The sequence below is a fragment of the Lycium barbarum genome, chromosome 9, assembly GCF_019175385.1.
Source record: "Lycium barbarum isolate Lr01 chromosome 9, ASM1917538v2, whole genome shotgun sequence".
NCBI lineage: Eukaryota > Viridiplantae > Streptophyta > Magnoliopsida > Solanales > Solanaceae > Lycium > Lycium barbarum.
The window spans coordinates 34655953-34677118 of NC_083345.1; the positions used below are offsets into that span (position 1 = coordinate 34655953).

The 21166-nt window shown below is 35.9% G+C and overlaps 1 protein-coding gene across 1 annotated transcript; it reads right to left on the reverse strand.

The window, feature by feature from the left end:
• Window positions 1-4217: 4217 nt before the first annotated feature.
• On the reverse strand, window positions 4218-16709 carry LOC132611227 (rhodanese-like domain-containing protein 7). Its single transcript, XM_060325646.1, has 5 exons — window positions 16300-16709; window positions 14259-14510; window positions 14027-14125; window positions 5422-5706; window positions 4218-4704 (listed from the first exon to the last, which is right to left on the reverse strand). Exons 1-5 carry the CDS (start codon window positions 16663-16665, stop codon window positions 4327-4329), a joined length of 1380 nt encoding a protein of 459 aa, XP_060181629.1. The 5' UTR covers window positions 16666-16709; the 3' UTR covers window positions 4218-4326.
• Between the last annotated feature and the right edge of the window lie 4457 nt (window positions 16710-21166).

The following is a 21166-nucleotide window of genomic DNA, read 5'->3' on the forward strand; positions in this document are numbered from 1 at the left end:
ATGAACCAAAATCAACATATTGTACATGTTAATGGTGGCCACGGGCAAGCACATGAACATGCCCATCCTCATAACCAAATCCATCCTAATATTGCAAATTTGCAAATTACTCATGAAATTGTTGATATCAAAAGAGACATAGATTTTCTGAGGGCTCTTTATGGTGCTCTAAGTAGAGAAAATGATGATATGCGAAGAGAATTACGATTTGTAAGGCAGAGGTTATTCCAGCACACTGGCCAAGTTGACGATGGGGCAATTTGGAATGGGTACACATGAAATTAGAACTGACGATGGTAGTTTGGTACTTATGAAGTTAGGATTTTATGTTTTGTGGATATATATATATATATATATATATATATAATGTATGTTAATGAAGTGTAAGTTTCTTTAGGTTTGTAGAATTTTACTTTAATGGCTTCTAAACAGAAGTATTGCCTTCTACGACATACTTGTTCAGAAGTGTGTTCAGAACTTTGTCTGTAACGGCATACTCTACTACTTTGTAAATTGTACTTTTGCCTTCTCCGGCATACTTGTTATGAAATTGGTTCAGAACATTGCCGTTAACGGCATACTCTACTCTTTTGTAAATTGAACTTTTGCCTCCTCCGGCATAAACACTTTTTGCTTTGCTGATGATAATGTAGTAAAAAAAATTTAAAAAATGAAAACCTCCTCTACCTTCATCCAACTTAAATCAAATGCCTGCAACAGTTATTCTAATTAGAGGATTGACGCAACTGGACTAATTTATACTTCTACATAAACCAGAACTTTTGCCTTCTCTGGCATACTTGTTATGAAATTGGTTCAGAACATTGCCGTTAACGGCATACACTACTCTTTTGTAAATAGAACTTTTGCCTCCTCCGGCATAAGCACTTTTTGTTTTGCTGATGATAATGCAGTAATTGTTTTTGGTTAAAAAAAATTTTAAAAAAATGAAAACCTCCTCTACCTTCATCCAATTTAAATCAAATTCCTGCAACAGTTGTTCCAATTAGAGGATTGACGCAACTGCACTACTTTATACTTCTATATAAACCAGAACTTTTGCCTTCTCCGGCATACTTGTTATGAAATTGGTTCAGAACATTGCCGTTAACGGCATACTCTACTCTTTTGTAAATTGAACTTTTGCCTCCTCCGGCATACTTGTTCTAAATTTGCACACAGTTTACCTTAATTCAAGTTTAAATCGATAAGCATTGCCTGATTTAAATTGAATTTACTATAATTACAATTTCAAGTAAATAAGCATTGTATACTAATTTAATTAAGGTATAAAGTAATTAAAATCAGAACAAAGCATTAAATCCAATCGATTCTATTTTGCTGATTAATTTTATCATGCGTAATGTTCAATCTGAGCCGTATGTCATCCGTTTCTTAATAATCAGGTCGTAGAAGATGATCTTTTTCAAATATTAACAATCTAAACTCAATAAAATCATTAAATTGAGTTGAATTAAGATTTGTACCTTTTACTGATGTTGTAGTAGCAAAATCAATGGAGAAATCTGGCTTGGGAACGAAGTTGGGCTGGGTTAACGATAGAAGGATTTGAGAATAACGATTTTTGTTGTGTTTTATATGTAACGGTTAGGAGTAGTAATGTCTTTTTACTATGTTAGTTTTGCTCGGAAGGGCAATAATTAAAGACCATCATTTTGAGGGGCAAAATCTAAAGACCAGCCCAAAAGAGGGGCAAAATCTAAAGACCAGCCCAAAAGAGGGGCATTCGCGCCAATTGCCCTTAAGTTATTAATTGCTAGTTTGATAAAAATAATTATGTAATTAAGATGACATTAAAAAAAACGAGACAGCAAATGTTACTTTATTTAAATTTAACTTAAAACACTTTAATAATATTGTATACTCCTTCCGGTTCAAAATGAGTGTTCACTTAACATTTTTCACATCCCTTAAGAAAACATTAATCCCTAGATTAAAATAGTTATTTTGACTAGACTAACCTTAATTAATAACACTCTTGCTTATTTATTGTCTTGAGTAAATACGGTCAAATCTAGAAAAATAAAGTTAATTTCTTTTTAATTTTGTAAGTGAACACTTATTTTGAACCAAAATAAAAAATCTAAGTGGACACTTACTTTGAACTGGAGAGACTATTCTTTTATTAGTATAATTTTATTGAAGGTATTAGATTATTAAATTCTTACTAATTATAAAAAGTTATCTTTTACAAAAAAAAAATTTGTTTGTTTAAATGATACTCCATTCATTCGATATTAAGTGACCTTTTAGGCTTTTTATTTTATTTCAAAATAAGTGACACTTTAGGATTTCAAGAAGAAATTAATGTTATTCTTCCAAACTTACCCTTATTTATAATCAAGAGTCATTAAATAATTTTTCTCTTTCTAAGCATTAATTAGGGAAAGTTAGTAAAAATACTCATAATTTTTTAAGAGTAAATAATTTTTAAAGGATGTGTATGAGTTAAAAGAGTCACTCGTTATGGAACGGAGAGAGTGGGTCATAGGAGGGCCGCTTGCATCCCTTTGTTGTACTGGGTTGTACCCATCCTGAATACTATTACAAAAAGGAATTGTTCATTCATAAATAATTTCTAACGAGTCTGCTCAAAACATTCCAAAACATAAAAGGAACTACCAAATATTAACATTATCAAAAAGTTTTTTTCTTGCCCTCTGCTTTGCTAAGAGATCAACAACCTTGTTATGCTCTCAACAATTGTGTTTTACCTTTGGACTACCTAGATTTTTCATAATTGATATGCATTCAAAGATAATTGAGCAGAGGGTCTATCAGAAACAACCTCTCCATCCCATAAAGGTAGTAGTATGGTATGCGTACATTTTACCCTCCCCAGACTCCACTTTGAGATTATACTGGGTATGTTATTGTCGTATCTGCATTCAAAGATGAAGGCATTACAAGAGACAATTCAATGTTTTAGCATCCTAATTACCTCCTTAGAATCAGTGTTGAATTCTAGAGGTATCAGGTTGTGCTCCAAAGCTATTTTGAGCCCCAGCAAAATGGTTAATTATTCCTAATTGCTCCTCTGATTGCTCCTATAAACCTAGAACTTTTATTCTAGGGAAAAGATGCAAATATATCCTTCAACTTTGCGATTTAGAGCAGATATACCCCTCGTTAAAAAAGTGGTGTATATATACCTCTACCGTTACAACATATTGCAAATATACACTTTCCGCTGACGGAATTTTAGAAAAAAAATCATTTAGCTTATTTGTTAATTTAAAAAAAATGTCACATGGCTTTAAAAAAAATCTACCCATTTTTTTAGTAGACATATTTTTCTAAAGCCACATGGTAATATTTTTACTGGTGTGCCGGGTTTGGTTCGTTTAAAAAAATATCCCTGTGGCTTTAAAATAAGTCTACTCATTTTTTTAACGAACCAAACCCCGCCCACCAGGAAAAAAAATTACCACGTGACTTTAGAAAAATATGTGTACTCTCAGAAAAAATAGGTAGACTTTTTTTAAAGCCATATGACATTTTTTAAATTAAAAACAAGCTAAATGATTTTTACGAAAAAGTCCGTCAGCGAAAAGGAAATATTTGCACCATTTTGTAACAGCAGGGGTATATATACACCACTTTTTTAATGAGGATATATCTGTTCTAAATCACAAAATGAGTGAGGTATATTTGCACCTTTCTATGAGTCTTTTAAGTTATAAATTCTGGGATATTTGCACCTTTCTATGAGTCTTTTAAGTTATAAATTCTGGGATATTTGCACCTTTCTATGAGTCTTTTAAGTTATAAATTCTGGGCTCTCAGTTTGTGCGCACGAATTCTTAGTAATAAGTACAAGAACTAGAACTCTTTTAATCTTCAAGTGACATCATACCATTGAATTTTTATTTGATAATCTATGATACTTATTGTTGATGATAACCATAACCTTTATGTTCACGCCAGATTTATATCCTGCTTTCATTAAGGAATCTCAACCTTTCTATTCTTGATTTCTATACTAGAAGAGTAAATTAAGGTGCATGCAGAATTGTCAACTACTACCAAAACCAACTATGGGGACAGTCTGTTTACCAGCAAAGTTCTCTTAAGGCAAACACTTTCGTATAGGTTATATTTTGTATTAGATTTTGTGGGAGCACGTTGAAAAATATAAAACAACGAAAAAAGAAGGGCCAAGTGCCCATGATCATGAACATCAGAGAACCTCGGCATAATAGAACAGTTTCCAGAACTACTTTCATTTGTAAGAGAAAGGTCATGTTAGTCCCTAAAAAGACAGAAGATTCTTGTTCTCCAGAAGAAAAATGGAAGCCTAGATGGCTATAATGATTTCGACATTTGAGTAGCAGAACTCTCGTTGATATCCAGAGTCTTTGCTGGTCTCCGGCCCTTGTCTGGACCACCAATGATACCCCATTTCTCGAACTGCCTTTGTCGAGCTCTTGCTCTTTCCTTTTCTTCCTCAGATTTCGATGCAAAGCAGTACGGACAAGAGACGGCATATTCCCATTCCGGGGATTCCATATCAGCATCACTCACTGGTTTCTTGCATCCATAGCAAAGTTTGAATGTTCCCTGCACCAAGCCATGCTCAACAGAAACTCGCTTGTCAAACACAAAGCATTCCCCCTCCCAAAGGCTCTCCGTCTTGGGAACTTCCTCCAGGTACCTTAAAATCCCACCTTCTAGATGATAAACCTGGTAAGAATCACCCAAAAGCACCGTGAAACAAGATCTAAGCAATTAAAACACTACCATGTTATAACCATAGAATTCTTGACATCTCAGTCTGCACACCAAGGTGTGTGAAGAATTTGCTAGTGGAGCAACCTACAACACTAGGATTATGAAGTCCCAACTTATTGGAAGATATTTGTGTATGTATATCCTTGGTTCTTTCGTCTTTGATAGGCTGAGATTTCATGTAGCACAGCAAATAGAAGCAACCTACATAGTTCAGCGGGTTCTCTTTTTTCACCTCTTCAATTAATTTGGTTTGGTTTGCCAGTGCCAAGAGGGGGCCTGGAGGTGCTGGTGGTTCTAAAGACCACATTGACCTAGATTGCTCAAAATCCACTATACATATTACATACAATGCAATGATAAGAGAGAGAAATGCATGAGCCTTAGACCCAAGTAAAATCTATACTCGGTATTAATTTTCTTCTTCTTCTTCTCTTTTTTTTTTTTTTTTTTTGGGTGTGTGTGTGTGTGTGGGTGGGGGGGGGGGGGGGGGGTTAAGAAACTGACGAGGAGAAGAAGCAATATTAGGAGCAGTATGAAAAGACTATCAAAGTGCAGTCAACCAAAGCACAGTTTGAAATGTACATGAATCATTTACCAAGCATATGGCATGAGAAACTCTGCAGTTTCCTTAAAAATTCTAGGAATAACCCATTTTGATTTTATTTTTACCTCTTCAAAACCTTTGCTGAGGAGAAAACTTGAAGCTTTCTCGCATCGAATTCCACCTGTACAGTACATTGCAACTCGAGGAACCTTTTTGTTTCCTGTTTCCTTTGTCAGCTTATCTGATGCTCCAGTAGAACCAGAAGACTCCAGCTTGTCTCCTGAATCAGCAAGTTTAAATCGATCCTCCACCCATGATGGAAAATCCCGGAATGCTGTGGTACAAGGATCAACTGCCCCCTTGAACTTCCCAACTCTAATTTCATAGTCATTGCGTACATCAATCACAACCTAATTGAGTAATACTGAAATTTAGTGAAGGATCACAACTGAAAACCAAAGGTAGTTTTCTATAGTTGGTCCTTGGAAGGGATAGCGTATCTTTTGTTGTCGAAATTTTCTTTTAAGTACATTTACAAGAATTTCATTTCAAACAATGTATCAGGAACGAGTAATGAATTCCTATATAGCACATTTTAAGAGACTTCAAACTGGAAGCTCTTCCCCCATAGAGCCCAATAATAATATGATTATATGCTGCAAATATATACATGCAAGTTCTTTATAAAACTGGATCAAATTATAAACCAGGAGCAACTTTCAAAGTTATCAAACCGCTGAACCAGATAAGATCAGCACAATCCATGCATATATACAGGTAATGGTACTCCTACTTCCTACATGAATGAAGTCGTTCAGTCGCTCAAATCAAGCAAGTAGGTCTAACAAAGATCCCTAGCACGTTATGATTAGGTGAGAATTCAACAACCAGCCATGGATACTGACTTTGAACTTGCTAATAAGTAATAAGTAAAACCCCATAAAGAATGGGTAATTCCCGAACTACTTCCATTTAACAACTAGAATATCCCTATATTACCATGCTAAGCTTTGCATGTGATATCTTACTTCATTCGTATATCAGGATAGCAATACCTTGAATATGTACAAGCCTAACAACTGATAGCAAACATGCTTAGTAATTAGTTTGAGTCATTTTCTTGATTTAATTGGAATTCCTGATTCATCCAGTTTTCAAAGTCAACGTTTGGTAATTTTATGCAAATAGTCAACCTGGGAGAACCTGGGCTCGCTTGTGGCCTTTGATGGACCAGCATGCTGAAGTCTTTGGTAAAAGATATAGAGAAATTTTCATATATTTTGGAATACAAACAATATATATTGTATACATAAAATACTATAACTGCAAAAAAAACTATGCATTTAAGCATATTCTTCTACTATATTTTGGTGGTTGTTGAACATTTCAGAAGGAATAAGAAAGAACAGGAAAAAGGTTCTAAAATCCTATATAAGTTACCAAATCAAACACAAATCTCATATACAGCCCTTTTCGCGCAACTCCATTGCAAACTTGGGCAGGTCAAAAGCATATATAGGTCCTTGATATACCGTCAGATCTCTCTGTAATGGCGCCGTTTGTCCGAACATCTTTTGGCTGCTATAGCGTATGACTGTTATACATTTATAATAGCATTTGACGTTTACATCCTATTTGGCCGTTATAGACAACTTACGCAAAAAGTTGTTTTTCTAGACTTTTTATGTTATAAAGGAAAACAACATATAAATTTAAAATCTCAAAAGATAATCGTGTTTGATTAATTAAACTTTTAAAAAAACGAATACATTATTAATAAATCAATAACTAGTTAAATTGTACGATACAGACAATTAAACTCAGCAAAGCACATACGTAATTTAAAATTAATTAAAAATTAAAAAATACCAAATTTAATGGAAGAAATCTATAATTATCGCTTGTTTCGTAGATTCCAGTTTCTTCGTGGCAAAACAACGCTTGAATTTGCGAAAATTTCCATCCAAACTTTCAGCAAAAAGGTATTTGATAGCTTTTTCTTCCATCAATCAGAATAAGCATCGTTATAATTAAAGGCAAAATCAATCAATATTTGATTAAGACTATTATCGATAGTTTCCTTTTATAAGAAAGTACCAGTATAACGACAACCGCTATTGTTGTAGGTAGAATGTAGTTATGGAAAGGTAAACTATAACATCAAGATTCGCTTCCAAAGAAAACTTGGCAGCTATAGTAAAATGTTGTTATAGAGAAGTCTGACTATAACTATGAATCACAGAAAACCCCTTTGTTCCATTACAAAATTTCATTTACAGGATTAGAAATTGTTCAATAATCTAAATCAAATGGATGCAAAGAAAGGAAACCTGGTCAAGAAATAAGCACTCTCCGACCCTCCTAAACAGAAATCTTTACTTGCACTTCAGATATTTATCGTTGTCTCTATGATTGCAAGGGGCGGAATGTTGTAAATGAAGGAGCACTTGCACCGGGAGCTAATCAACATGAGGACCACATTTTCACGCAGGAAGCCAGGAGTGTTGCCACGAAGGAGCACCAGAATTATAATTCCACCCAAGAGACTTGAGGATTATGTTTGGGAAGTTGGATGATCACGTGACAAGGGCAGAGTTGGTGATAAATTGATATTATAAAAGTAGTGCTTGAAGGATAGGAAAAGCAGGCTAAGTTTGATTTTGTTGAGAAATCACTGTTGTCCTCATCCCTCCCCTCTTTTTCCCTAATCTCCTTTTTCTAGTTTTTCGCCTATCTTACTTCTAGCCCGTTTGGTCAAGCTTCTAAATCAGCTTATTTTGAAAAGTATTTTTTTCAAAAGTGTTTTTCAAAAAAGTACTTCTGGTGAGAAGCAATTTGTATTTGGTTAATCAATTGAAAGCACTTTGAGCACCAATTAGTGTTTGCCCAGGCCTTTAAAAAGTCTTCTAAGTGTATTTTCTCAAAAGCGTTTTTCAGAAAGTACTTTTGTGGAAAATCTACTTTTTTTAGCTTTTGAAAAACTACTTCCACTACTCTCCAAAAGCACTTATTTTCTCTCAACAGCTTGGCCAAACACCTCACTTTTGACCTTGCAAAAGCTTGGCCAAATAGGCTGTTAGGTTCAATATTTCGTTATTGTTGTTTTGCTTCGTTTGGATCAACAGTCGTTTCTATCAATGCAACCTATGTGTTGGGAGTTGTTACATGGGTGCTTCCATCTAGAGGTCTTCTATGGAGGACCAAAAATTGTCTCTAGAGGAACTCAATTTTGGCTCCCCGTGTTTAAAAGTTAACTTTGTCATGCTTCCAAGTCATTAATACTTTAGTCGTTTGGTTGGTGGGATAAGGATAATAATCTCGGGATATCCATGAGATTATTTTATCCTGCGTTTGGATAATAGTCGTAATGACTATTATTTACTCTCAAGTTAGAATAAATGGTGGGATAAGTTATCCCATATAGAAGGTGGGATAAAATCATCCCATGGGATATCCCAACCCACGAGATATCCTTGTCTATCCCATCCCACCAACTAAACGACCCCTAACAGCACAATATACTACTTTTACACATTTTTTCAACTTTAAACAATTTATTGATAATTATCCCCATTTTTGTAAATATTCGGATTTTTATCAATTCATTGTTTTCAAAATTATTCTAATTTTATACAATACTACTATCTTGGGTATTTTATTGAGATTTTTCATTATTTATTTACCAATATTATTATTTTGTTATACGGTCGTTTTATATGACAACATTTTGCTTCTTACTACTTAGTAAGTTTATTTTCGCCCATTTAATAATTTTTTTTTTATCATCAATTCACAGAAGTTATTTCAAACACAAACCAAACAATGTCAAAAGGTCCGAAACAACTCTCAGTGGTCAATCTTGTGATCCCACGTCATCGATCCAACTAAAAGAAACCACACAACAAATACAGCTGATTCACATGTATTTCAACATTTATCTTGTTTCATTACCCGGTTACCGCTCAGTGTCTAATCAAGTCTCATCCCCTTTATGTCAAATCACCTTTTTCAATGCATCTTACAAAACTTTATATCGCTTCCCTTTTTCACTCCCCAAATTAAGGAAACATGTTACCTTTATTTTAGGCTTATTCAAAGCCACTTTTGACCACATTTGTTTTCTCTCTTTCTATACATACACACATGGAAGACAAAATGGGAAAACATATTTTCGAAGTTACATTACATCAGATATTTTGCTCTCCTCTCTATAACCGCTGTCCTCTGTGACCACTAAAGCTCATAGTAGGCAAGTTGCCAGAGCAACGAGCGACAACCATACCAATGGCCGTCTCCCCCCATGGCCCAGCTTTCCTTTCTTCTTTCTCTATTTCATCACTGTCGTCGATGACGAACTGCCGAAGTCTGACAACCCTTTTTCTTTTCTTTTTCTCTTTACTACTAACTTCATCTTCTCATTTCCTTTCTTCTATTTTTTCTAGGTCTTAGCCAGCATCCATAGCCGGCGAGCCACCCGACACAGCAACCACCGACGACCTCGGCTATCCCCTTCACTTTCTCTTCTCCTCGAGTAGCAACTATGGAATATGAAGCAAGTCCTACCAGAGCTAGCCGAATCTACCCAGATCTGAACGGAAAATGTCGAACTCTGGCGCTTCCTCTTCTTCTGTGTTTTATATGTATTTACATGTGTATATTTTTTTCCTCTCAGGATCCTACTGTCTCAAGTCGCTGAAAAATAATGACTCCGGCATGCACCGTCGTACGTCGATCGCTGGAGGTCGCCGGCGACAACGGCTAGAGAAAGTAGAGAGCAAAATATTTGATGAAATGCATCTCCCTCCCTAAAAAATATGTTTTCCCCATTGTTGTCTTCTATGTATGTGTGTGTGTATAGAAAGAGAACAAAAACAAAATGGTTTAGCCTCAAAACTAAATCTGAAACCGAAACAAATAATAAGAAAAAGAGAAATAAAAATACTATTAAATAAACTGATTATTTAAAATTAACCAAACTTAAAGTATTAATAAAATACTATTATAGAAGTGTCTACATAAACTGATTTGGTACTATTAAATCAACTGGATAAAAAAACATTTATTTAAATATATTTAAATAAAACTGATTGTTTACTATTAAACAAAGTGAAAAAGGCATTGATATAACACTATTCAAAGTTATTAGAAAAACTGATTTTTTACTATTAAACCAATTAAAAAGTGTACTTATTTAAATAATATTAAAAAAGTATATAAATAAATTGTTTTTTACTCTTAAACAAAGAAATATTAAATTAACCGATTTTTTTACTATTAAACAAACTGAAAGAAAACTACATTCTTTTTAAAAGCCCCACCAGCAATAGCGCAGTCGGCGAAGATGCCGCCACAGCAGCGAAATCAAAGAAAAAGAATAAAAAAAGGCAGTGAAGTGATGATACCCTAGCAGAACAGCAGCACAGGAGAAGATACTAGTAATAGCAGTAGTAGTGGTAGTAGTAGTAGTAGTAGTAGTAGTAGTAGAAGAAGAGAAGAAGAGAAAAAGGGTGAAGAAGCCATATCTTGAGCTTAAAGAAGAAGAAAAGCAGCAGAAAGTAAGCTTAAAAACATAAGTGTATGCTTCCGTAGCTTACCTAGCTACACACGCTTCTCGCTTTCGTCTGAGAAGCGACCACTTTTTCATTTCGCCTCGCTTCGCACTTAAAAGTGACGAACCCTCGCCTCGCTTTCAACAACACTACACTGAATTACGTGTTATCCAACAACCACTTATGCAAGATGAGGTTGTTTAAGGTTATTCTTTCAAGAATTTTTTACCAAAATGGTGTCCTTTTGTGGACAAATCCAATGGGTTTGTCAAAGTTTTTGTGACCAAAATGGTGAAAATGCACCACTCGTAGAGCACCTTCAGTGTACTATTTTCACATCTAAAAACAGATGGGACGTTAAATATATTTACACTGAAGTTTCAGTGCTCTGTGATCCATGAGCCGATGAATGAACCGTGCCCGGGTAGATTTCAAGAGCTCTTGCTCTGCCTATCCTCCTACTTCTGGATATTTCAAACTTTGAGGAAAGGCTCATCCATCTTAGGGAACCTTCAGTGAAAATTTTAAATATCTTATCAAACTTGCTTTTCCAGAAATTTTAAGATTCTCTAGATTTAAAATTTTCACTCAAGGTTCTCTAAGATAGATGAGCCTTTCCCCAAAGTTTGAAGTCTTATCAAACTTACTTTTTCAGAAATTTTAAGATTCTCTAAATTTAAAATTTTCACTGAAGGTTCTCTAAGATGGATGAGCCTTTCCCCCAAAGTTTGAAATATCCACTGAAGGCTCATGGATCACAAGAGCACCTTCAGTGTAAATATATTTAACGGCCCATCTGTTTTTAGACGTGAAAATGGTACACCGAAGGGGCTCTACGAGTGGTGCGTCTTCACCATTTTGGTCACAGAAATTCTGACAAACCCATTTATTGGATTTGCCCCTAAAAGGACACCATTTTGGTAAAAAATTCGTCTTTCAGATTCTGAATTATGCCACAAATTGCTATACGAGTTCCAACTCACAGCAATTCAAAGGCATGCCGGTGAAGCTCGCACTTACCACAGATTGGCTTCAAAGTTTTATTGTCCTAAAATAGGCGAGAGGATGTCTAGTCCTACATCTCTACCTTCTACCTGCCAGATTTGCTATCAAGCATTTTGTTGGTGGTGAAGTGGTGGGGTAGTTTTTCCACGAGTGGAAGTGGAATTGACAATGGCAGATTTGAGTTCTTTAAAAAATGTTGGGTTTTTGTTGGAGTGAGGGTGATTATCCAATATGGTGGACATTGCAGGGTTTAGTCTTCTTGGCTAAAGTCCTTTTTTTTTTTTTGGATGACATGGGAACCGGCAGCCGCTAACCTTTGAGTGCTCAAAGGGCAAACCCAGCTCCTGTGCAATAGCTCGCAAACCACACAAGAGAGGTAAACCGCACCAGGCAAGCCCCGTGCGACGAGCTCGACCCAAAAGGCAAATCCCCTGCTGTCGTAAGCAGGGGATTTCGAACCTAAGACCTCCATTATGAAAGTCCCATGCTCAACCAACTGAGCCACCCTTACGGGTTTCTCGGCTAAAGTCTTTTGTATAGGTGAAGGCTTGAAGGTGGTGATAATATTGTTGGTGGCGGAAAAGGTGAAGATGCTCACCGTGGAGTAAGGGATAGAGAGGGAGAGGGAGAGGGAGCTGAATGGAAAAGGGGTGGATTAAAATTTTGCCACATCGGGGACACGTGGTAACCCAAGTATTATTTATTATAATTAAAATCTAACTAAGACCAACTAATTTTCCGTCGGTGAATAAGGGCATAGGTGAGCCAATTATGTAACAGTAGAAGCTCAATTGACCTCAACAATTAACAGAGGGCAAAGTTAGACCATTTCGCATAGTTCAAGACTCGAGGCAAATATAGACATTTTCCCTAATTTCAGCTATGCAAAGAGCAACCCCTTTTCCTTCATCATCAGAACCAAGACATTGTAAACCACAGATTTTTGGCAGCTCTACTGATTCGTGGCAGAGATAATGTACGACGAACAGTTACAGCCTTACAGGTCATTCCTAAGGGGTTTCTTATTAGACTAGACTTTCCTTTTTCTTTTATTTATCTCATTGTTTCTCATCTTTATGTTTTCCTAATTGTGTGCTATTACAACATGTATTGCTTTGTTTTGGGGCTAGTGGAGAATGACTTATTGGCTAAAGTAGGAAATATGGAGTACTTATTTTTCTTTAAAAGGAAAATATGGAGAGTACCCTGAGGTAGGAAAAATGAATACTTATTCACTAATTTACTCGGTCACTCCCGGTACAAGCAAGTTCAATATTCTGAATTGCAAAATAAACAAGACAGGAGATTTTGCAATTATACCAATTAAGTCAAGTTTTAGGGTTCAGATAAAGGGTTGAATGCTCTAAATTTCAAGATTAAGTAGGTATGTGAAGTTTTCTTGGTTCAACCTTCCAGTCCTGTATGGTTATAAGCAGAGGCGAATCCAGGATTTCATGAGGATGGGTTCACCATTGCTTTAGAAAATAATGGCAAAATTTAAAAAGTTGTCCGAGTTGGGGATTGAACCCGTGACCTTCAGAATACAAAGATAACCTTTGACCAGTGCTCCACTCAGCCTATTATGACCATGTGTTCACTTAGTTAATATTAGATATATTTTCAGAATTATACACATAATATATATCGAGATTAGTCGAGTGACCATGTGTTCATGTGACCCAAAATTTACACACAAATTCGCCCCTGGTTATAAGTCTGGTTGACAATCCAAAAGGCAGATCAAACACAATATTAAGTCTACTCTATGCATTGAAAACTCTGGTGATACCTCTAGGCATACTACATATGGGATGAGATTCAATAATGTAGCAAATGTAAGGATGCTACTGTATTGGTAGGAAAAACAAGTCCGAGCAATTATCAGAGGTATAAGCTAACATTACACATAATGATGGTTCATATAAGTGGAAAGTAGTATCAAAATACAGGATATTATTTACCAATACAAAATACAGGATGCCATTTAGGATATGCATGACTTTAATCACAACTAAACCAAAGGATATGAAGCGAATTAGATGAATCTTAGGCTCAAGCTGAAGTTATGGGTCAGTTTCATGTCAGAATTTTCATGTTGATGCAAAACAAGATTCATCAAACATAGATGAATCAATAATTAGACAGAACGAGGATGTTTTGAAACTAAAGAACTTACAACATCTGGATCACTAATCAATGTGTTCCATTCCTTCGGTTTAATGTACTTGCCAACTCTTTCAATGGGTGAAACCGAAGACATTCCAAGTGTAACTATCTGTTCAAGAAACATATGGTGAGTGGTTTGATGCTAAAAGGATATACGCAAAGCAAACTTCCGAGATCTGAGGGGCATATGGGCATTATCTTCAACTTGAGGCACCTTAATCGCACTTAGCCAGCAAACATACCTCTTTTTTGAGCTTCACCCTCACGTGATCCCACCTAAAGGGAGCATCCTCACCCGCTGCAAGAGGAGAACTGCTTGTATGCCCGTGATGAAGAGCTTCTTCCTCAGGGCTCACTGGTGACTCAACCAATCTAAGTCCCTTCAGACGCTCATCACTTTGAATGAATGCAAGAACATTTTCCACTGAATCCCGTGTACCACATATGCTCCCATTGATTCCTTCAGGTGCAAGAATAATTCCACCTGAAACACGCTGAATTTGATCAGCTTAGTGAGGAACGAGTGACATTGAAAAATGTATTATCAGACAAAATTGTACTTATGAAGAGGAGCTGAATAAAGGGAAAAGGATTCACCAGCCATACAAAAGAACACATCAAACAAGTCATATAATGGGGAAGCTACTATTTTATCATAGACAGAAACAGCAAGCGAAAATGCTGAGAAGACAAACGAGCAAAACTTATTATCACTTCCTTTAATAAAACATCTTACTTTTAATGTGATAGATACTAAAGACTGGGTCCTGCATTTATTATTCAGGATTTGAGTCATTCTATATTGCTTGGGTCCTCTCACCAACCGCACGAACCTCAAGATGACGAAGACTTGCCCTCTTTGAGAAAAAGAAAAATGGATTAGGATCGAGACGGGGATGTCAACCCCTCCTCGGTACGAAGAAGGGTGGGTCCAGGGAGGATTGCGCCAACCAAAGCTTTGACTCTGAGAGTGAGAGTTGGCGTCAATCTCAGGCCTTGTCATCAAATAACAAAGTCGATTTCGCCCAGAACCCTCTGCAGCGCCCCCCGCCCCACCTCTGTAGGGAAGGCCTACCAAGAGCAAGGAACCCCTGGAGCCGGAGGGAAAACAGAAGTGGGTAGCCTGCACAAACTTTTTCAATTATTCTGAACAAAAAGACGATAGAAATTTAACTTATCATCAATTTTAATAAAACATAGATAAAAAGAAGCCATCTCCCCGCATTAAAGCAAAGCAACAGCTTCCTGGCTCATCTCAACGACTCAAGCTGGGTAGATGGTAGTGCATATCTACCAAATACTGGCCCCAACAGCAGAGCATCAAACCAGAACAATATATATTCCTCTTCATATGCAGATACTTGAAACAATCACGCCCCAATTCCAAACATAAATGAGATAAACAAAAAAGGCACACGGGTACACATAGCACTGCATTCAAATAAATAAATAAATTTCCATATGCACTAACTAAACAGTATTACAACTTTAAATTAAAACCTTTGAAGCTGCAATAACAAGAATACTTCTACAACTGAGGGTGTGTTTGGTATGGAGGAAAATGTTTTCCAATTTTCTCATATTTGATTGGTCAAAATGTTTTTGAAAACATTTTCTCTAGGAAACAAGTTCCTTAAAAATAAAGAAAATGACTTTCCTAATTAAAGTAGGGAAAACAAATTACATTCCAAGTTCATTGCTCCTCCTCGCCCACCCAAAGACCCTCACCCCCACCCATTGACCATCCCATCCCCCACCCCATCCTACCCCATAGTGTTTTGCAAGATTACATATAAATGCTCATGGGATAATATATTTTTGCTTACCTACCAAATACTAGAAAATAAGTAAGAAGCACACTTGCTTTACAAGAAAACATTTTACTTCATACCAAGCACGCCCTTAAGCTAAAAAAAAGGCTCTAATCTTTCTACAATAAAACAGACCTATTAACGGTAAGCAAAGTAAAAAAAAAAAAAAAAAAAGCAAGAGTTGTCAGTTGCTCACAGAGCTCCTTGGACGGTTTCCTAAAATCAGCATGGTCAGGGAAATGGAGATAGAGATGTAATCCCACGGGAAGAGTGTACGCAAACCTCATGGAAATAGAGATTATGTTTTCGATAGACCCTCAGCAGCTCAACTAGAGAATTTCATAATGGAGAAATACATGACAACTAATAATAAAGAAAGCAGTAAATAGCATTCCCAGTAACAACAGCAAAAATAATGCGATAACCGAAACAAATGGAGCACTACTCAGGAAGTAAGGAAAGAAAGAATTACCAGTTGCTCACAGAGTTCCTTCAATGGTTTTCTGAAACCAGCATGGTCAGGGAAATCAGCAAATTTATAGAAAGAAACCACCACAAGTAGCGGGCCGCTACTTTCAACCTCCTCCTCATTCCTCAAAGCATTATTAGCCTTCAGAGTAGGAACAGGGTTTGTTGCAGAGAAACACTTAGATGGTGCAAGATTTTGCGAATTAGTAAAGAAAGGAAAAGAAGGGGCTTTTGTTGGTGGTATTTCGGTGGTGGTGGTGGTGGGTTTCATGGTGAAATAGAGTGAAAGATTAGGGTTTGCTGAAAAGGATGATAGCATTCTTAATGCCGCTAGTGAAGCGCTCCTTGTCAAAAATGGATGACGCTGCATTGAGACCTGTACAACCCCATGCCCAACTCGGATATAATACACATTATTAGTCTTTGTTAACTTAATATCCAGATGGACCCTTAAACTTGGCATGTTTTGTAAGATAGACATATAAACTTATAAGGTGATCAGATAGACACTTAAACTTACTCAAAGTGTATTTTTCAAGTTTTTCAGTTGTTTTGAAAACAAAAACTATATTTTTCAAACACTCACAATTTTCATGGCCAAACAAACCCTAAATATATCACAAAATATTTTTTTTAAAATGCAAAAATAAGGCAAACGCATATACATGAGACTATAAATGTGCACTTAAACCAATAAATACTCGCTAATCGCAATTTTGCAGCTTTCAATTAACTCGGATTTTTTTTTACACTTGAATAATTAAAAAACAATAACTTTAACCAATAAAAATCCTTAAAAAAAGAAATTTCAAATTAAGAAATTTCTTTTTTTTAAGGATTTTCTTCTCGGCTTTACAGTTTTTTTAATTTGAAATTTCTTTTACACTTGAAATACTGAACTTAGAAATTTCTTAATTTGAAATTTCTTTTTTAAGGATTTTTATTGGTTAAAGTTATTGTTTTTTAATTATTCAAGTGTAAAAAAAAAATCCGAGTTAATTGAAAGCTGCAAAATTGCGATTAGCGAGTATTTATTGGTTTAAGTGCACATTTATAGTCTCATGTATATGCGTTTGCCTTATTTTTGCATTTTAAAAAAAATATTTTGTGATATATTTAGGGCTTGTTTGGCCATGAAAATTGTGAGTGTTTGAAAAATATAGTTTTTGTTTTCAAAACAACTGAAAAACTTGAAAAATACACTTTGAGTAAGTTTAAGTGTCTATCTGGTCACCTTATAAGTTTATATGCCTATCTTACAAAGCATGCCAAGTTTAAGGGTCCATCTAGGTATTAAGCCGTGTTTGTTTGATTCTAATATTTTTCCAATTTAAGTTGGAGTAGCATCTCAAATTTGGAACCTGTTTTCCAACTTCTATCTTTATAAATTTCAAATAAAATATTTTATTCTCTCCTTTGGATAAAGTTATAATTAGACACAACTTTATCTTTAACACTACAACAACAACATATCCATTTAAATCCCACAATGTGGGGTCTGGAGAGGGTAGAATGTACACATTGTTTTAATTTGCTTGTCCGTTAAAATTTCCAATAAAATGAAAAGTATCTGACTGTTTTTTTTAATAGTAGACAGACTGCCTATTGAGTGATTTTATTAATAAGAAGAAAAAAAAAACTCATTACAAAATGCATAAAATAAGAGCTAGCTAATATGACGTGTGCCGGAATCAAGCTAGAAATGCTAAACATTTCAGCAAGGTTTTACACATGGCATAGTTATTATACTTGTGACTTTGGCTTGATGGTTTCTGTGAATATAAACTGTGAAGTTTTATCTATGGTATTTTCGAGTATATAACCTTTGTAAGTATAAGCCAGAACTTAATCATGTCTTCAGTGTTTTTCTTCATCATCTTCTTGTAGGTTTGAGTTTGTTGTATGGGCATTGTAGAATGAAAAATATTTGAAATCTATGGCCAAACGCCTATTAACTATGGACAAATTTTGTGAATGTTAAAAGGTTAGCAAAATAACTTTAGCTCCATGTGATTTTAACTTAATCTACATTTTGAAAGAGAGATTTGTACCCTTAAATTGATTTGGTATGTTTCTCTGTTGCTCTAGCGGTGAGTCTAACCTAATTTGTGTCCAATTTAAGTTTTAGTTTGATAAAGTCTTTAAAGGCTTTTCTCTTTAAGTTTTTTAGCAATATGTTATAATAAAATTTTGTTTAATATATTGTTTCACATTATAATCATCTGCTGAGAGCTTTATTGAACATCAATTCATGATCTTCAACAAAGACATTTAGTCAACTAATTAGTGCTTCACTAATTACTTTCTCATTTTTTTTTTCTGTGCATGTGATAATCCAATCGGGTCCATTGGACTCCTCCATTAACTTCGGCTCATTTGCACGGTTGTCCTTCAAATGCACTGGTCTTTAATTTTTGTTCCTCAAATTGGTGGTTTTTAATTTTTCACCTTCGCTAAAAATTCTTTGATTTCGGGTTTGAGCTCCCGCTTAGTTAAAAAAATTAAAAAAAATTGCAAAGTAGAGTGTGAATTCGCGAGGCAGAATTTCAAACTCTACCTTAAGGTGGAGTTTTGCCTTCACCAAAAGCCTTCGGGCATTTTTTTAACTTAGTTGGAATTTTTCAAACCTCTGCCTGAAGGCCTACCTTTTGCCCGAATAGGTCTAATTTTGGGCAAAGTTAGGCCTTAATGCAGTGATTTGTCTTAAGGCCCAATTTTGGATAAAAGTTTGCCTTCAGGCCTAACTTTGCTACAAACCTCTGTCTTGCGAATTTTTTTTTTTTTTCCAGAACCTCGAAGTATTAGGCGAAAGCCAAAAATTAAAGACCGCCAATTTGAGAGACAAAAACTAAAGGACAATCCACACAAAAAAATGTTAACTTCCATGTTGGATTGGAAGCCCAACATGATAACCCCAGTCTAGATATGCCTCATGAGTGACCAGCAGACCCAAACCAATTTTTTGTGTTGATTGGCCTTCAAATGGACTGGTCTTTAATTTTTGTCCGTCGAATTGGTGGTCTTTAATTTTTGGCCTTCACTTAATACCATGAGGTTTGGGTTTGAACCCCGGCTCAGTAAAAAAAAAATCGCAAGGTAGAGTTTTGCAAGATTCCAACTGAGTAAAAGAGAATAAAATTTGCCTGAATGCAAACCTGTACCTTAAGGTAGAGTTTGGCTTATGCCTAAAGACAAAACTCTGCTTGAAGGTAGCAAAACTCTGCCTTGCGAATTCAAATTCTACCTTGTGATTTTTTAAAAAATTTTGACTGAGCGGGGGTTCGAACCCGGAACCAAAGTGGTTCTAGCGAAGGGCAATAATTAAAGACCACCAATTTCAGGGCCAAAAATTAAAGACTACCCCCCAATAAGGACAATTGTGCAAATTGGCCTACCGAAACATAAGCAGAAGATTGGGCCTGAAGCCCAATGATTTGGATTTTGGGAAAACATCACTAATTGCCCGCCCAACTCAAACAAATTGCCTGCCCATGCCCCCTCCCAAACTATTTTCACTTCTGCCCAGCCCAGCCCAAACTAATTACCCGCCGTGGGGCCCTCGCCCAAACCCCTTCCACCGTTGTATGATCACAGTATATTTATATATCATGATGGTATCATGAAGAACTAAAAGAAGGACTGAAGCAGTCCTCCATGATACCGTCTCAGTATATATACCACGATAGTACCATGGTCGTGAGAAGTATCTCATTGAAGGACTGAAGCGGTCCTCCATGAAACCATCACAGTATATGTATATAAGATGATGGTATCATAGAGATTTTTTTAAAAAAAGTTTATCATTTTTAATAAATGAATATGATCATGCATAATACCGTCTCAGTATATTTATACACCATAATGGTATCATGGAGGACTAAGAGAAAGACCGAAACATCTTTCATATCTAGTATATTCATATTCCATGTTGGTATCATAATTGGAGGGCATCTCGGGTAAATACTTTTGATTTTTTCTAGGGGGTACGAAAGTAATGAGGGTATGGGCGGGTAATTATTTTGGTTTGAGGGGCCATGCGTGATCTTTCTACTTGGATTTTTATGTATTACGTATCTGTATTTTATTTTGTGATTTGGGTTTTAATAACGGAAAAGGGCCAAAAATACCCTTAATGTATAGAAAATGGCCCACAAATACCCTTCATCCACCTATTGGTCCAAAAATACACCCAGCCTATTTTTTTGGCTCAAGAATACCCCTCAAACTAACACCCTAATTGGATGGGCTTTTCCAATTTTAAAACGCCACATGGCTTGTTTTGATTGGTAACATATATTATTCAATTTAAAAATTAAACTCACTCACTTTAAAACTCAAACCTGCTGACCCGTTTAATCTGACCCATTTGTTTAAACCCACATTTCATTTTCAATGCCGATGACATCCAATGTTCAAATTATTGATCATCAATGTCGCATGGTTTATCTTGATTTTCTCGAGTTTTGGTTTATGACATATTGTGGTCATTTTGATGTTATGGAGGCTTAATAAAAAGACATGTATTGTTGCTCCCAAGCATTAAGAACTTGCATTTTGGTGGCTATTTAAAATCGGGTAGGTGACGTTGAGCTAATTAATCCCTTGGATAAGTTATTGTTTCAAGTTGTCCGAGCTGTTGAATATAACCTTTTATGTTAGTGCATGATGATAAAAAGAAGAAGCTGAAATTGAATTTCAAGTATTATGTCACACCCCAACCTTGGGGGGTGTAGCCGGCACCTGGTACCCGAAGGGCCGAGCGAACCAACTGTGATATCTGAACTCTGGAACGTGAATCATAGGCCGACAAGGCCGCTGAATAACAATTGTAAGAAGTATATCATAACAACCTGCAAGCAGAAAAGGCCCAA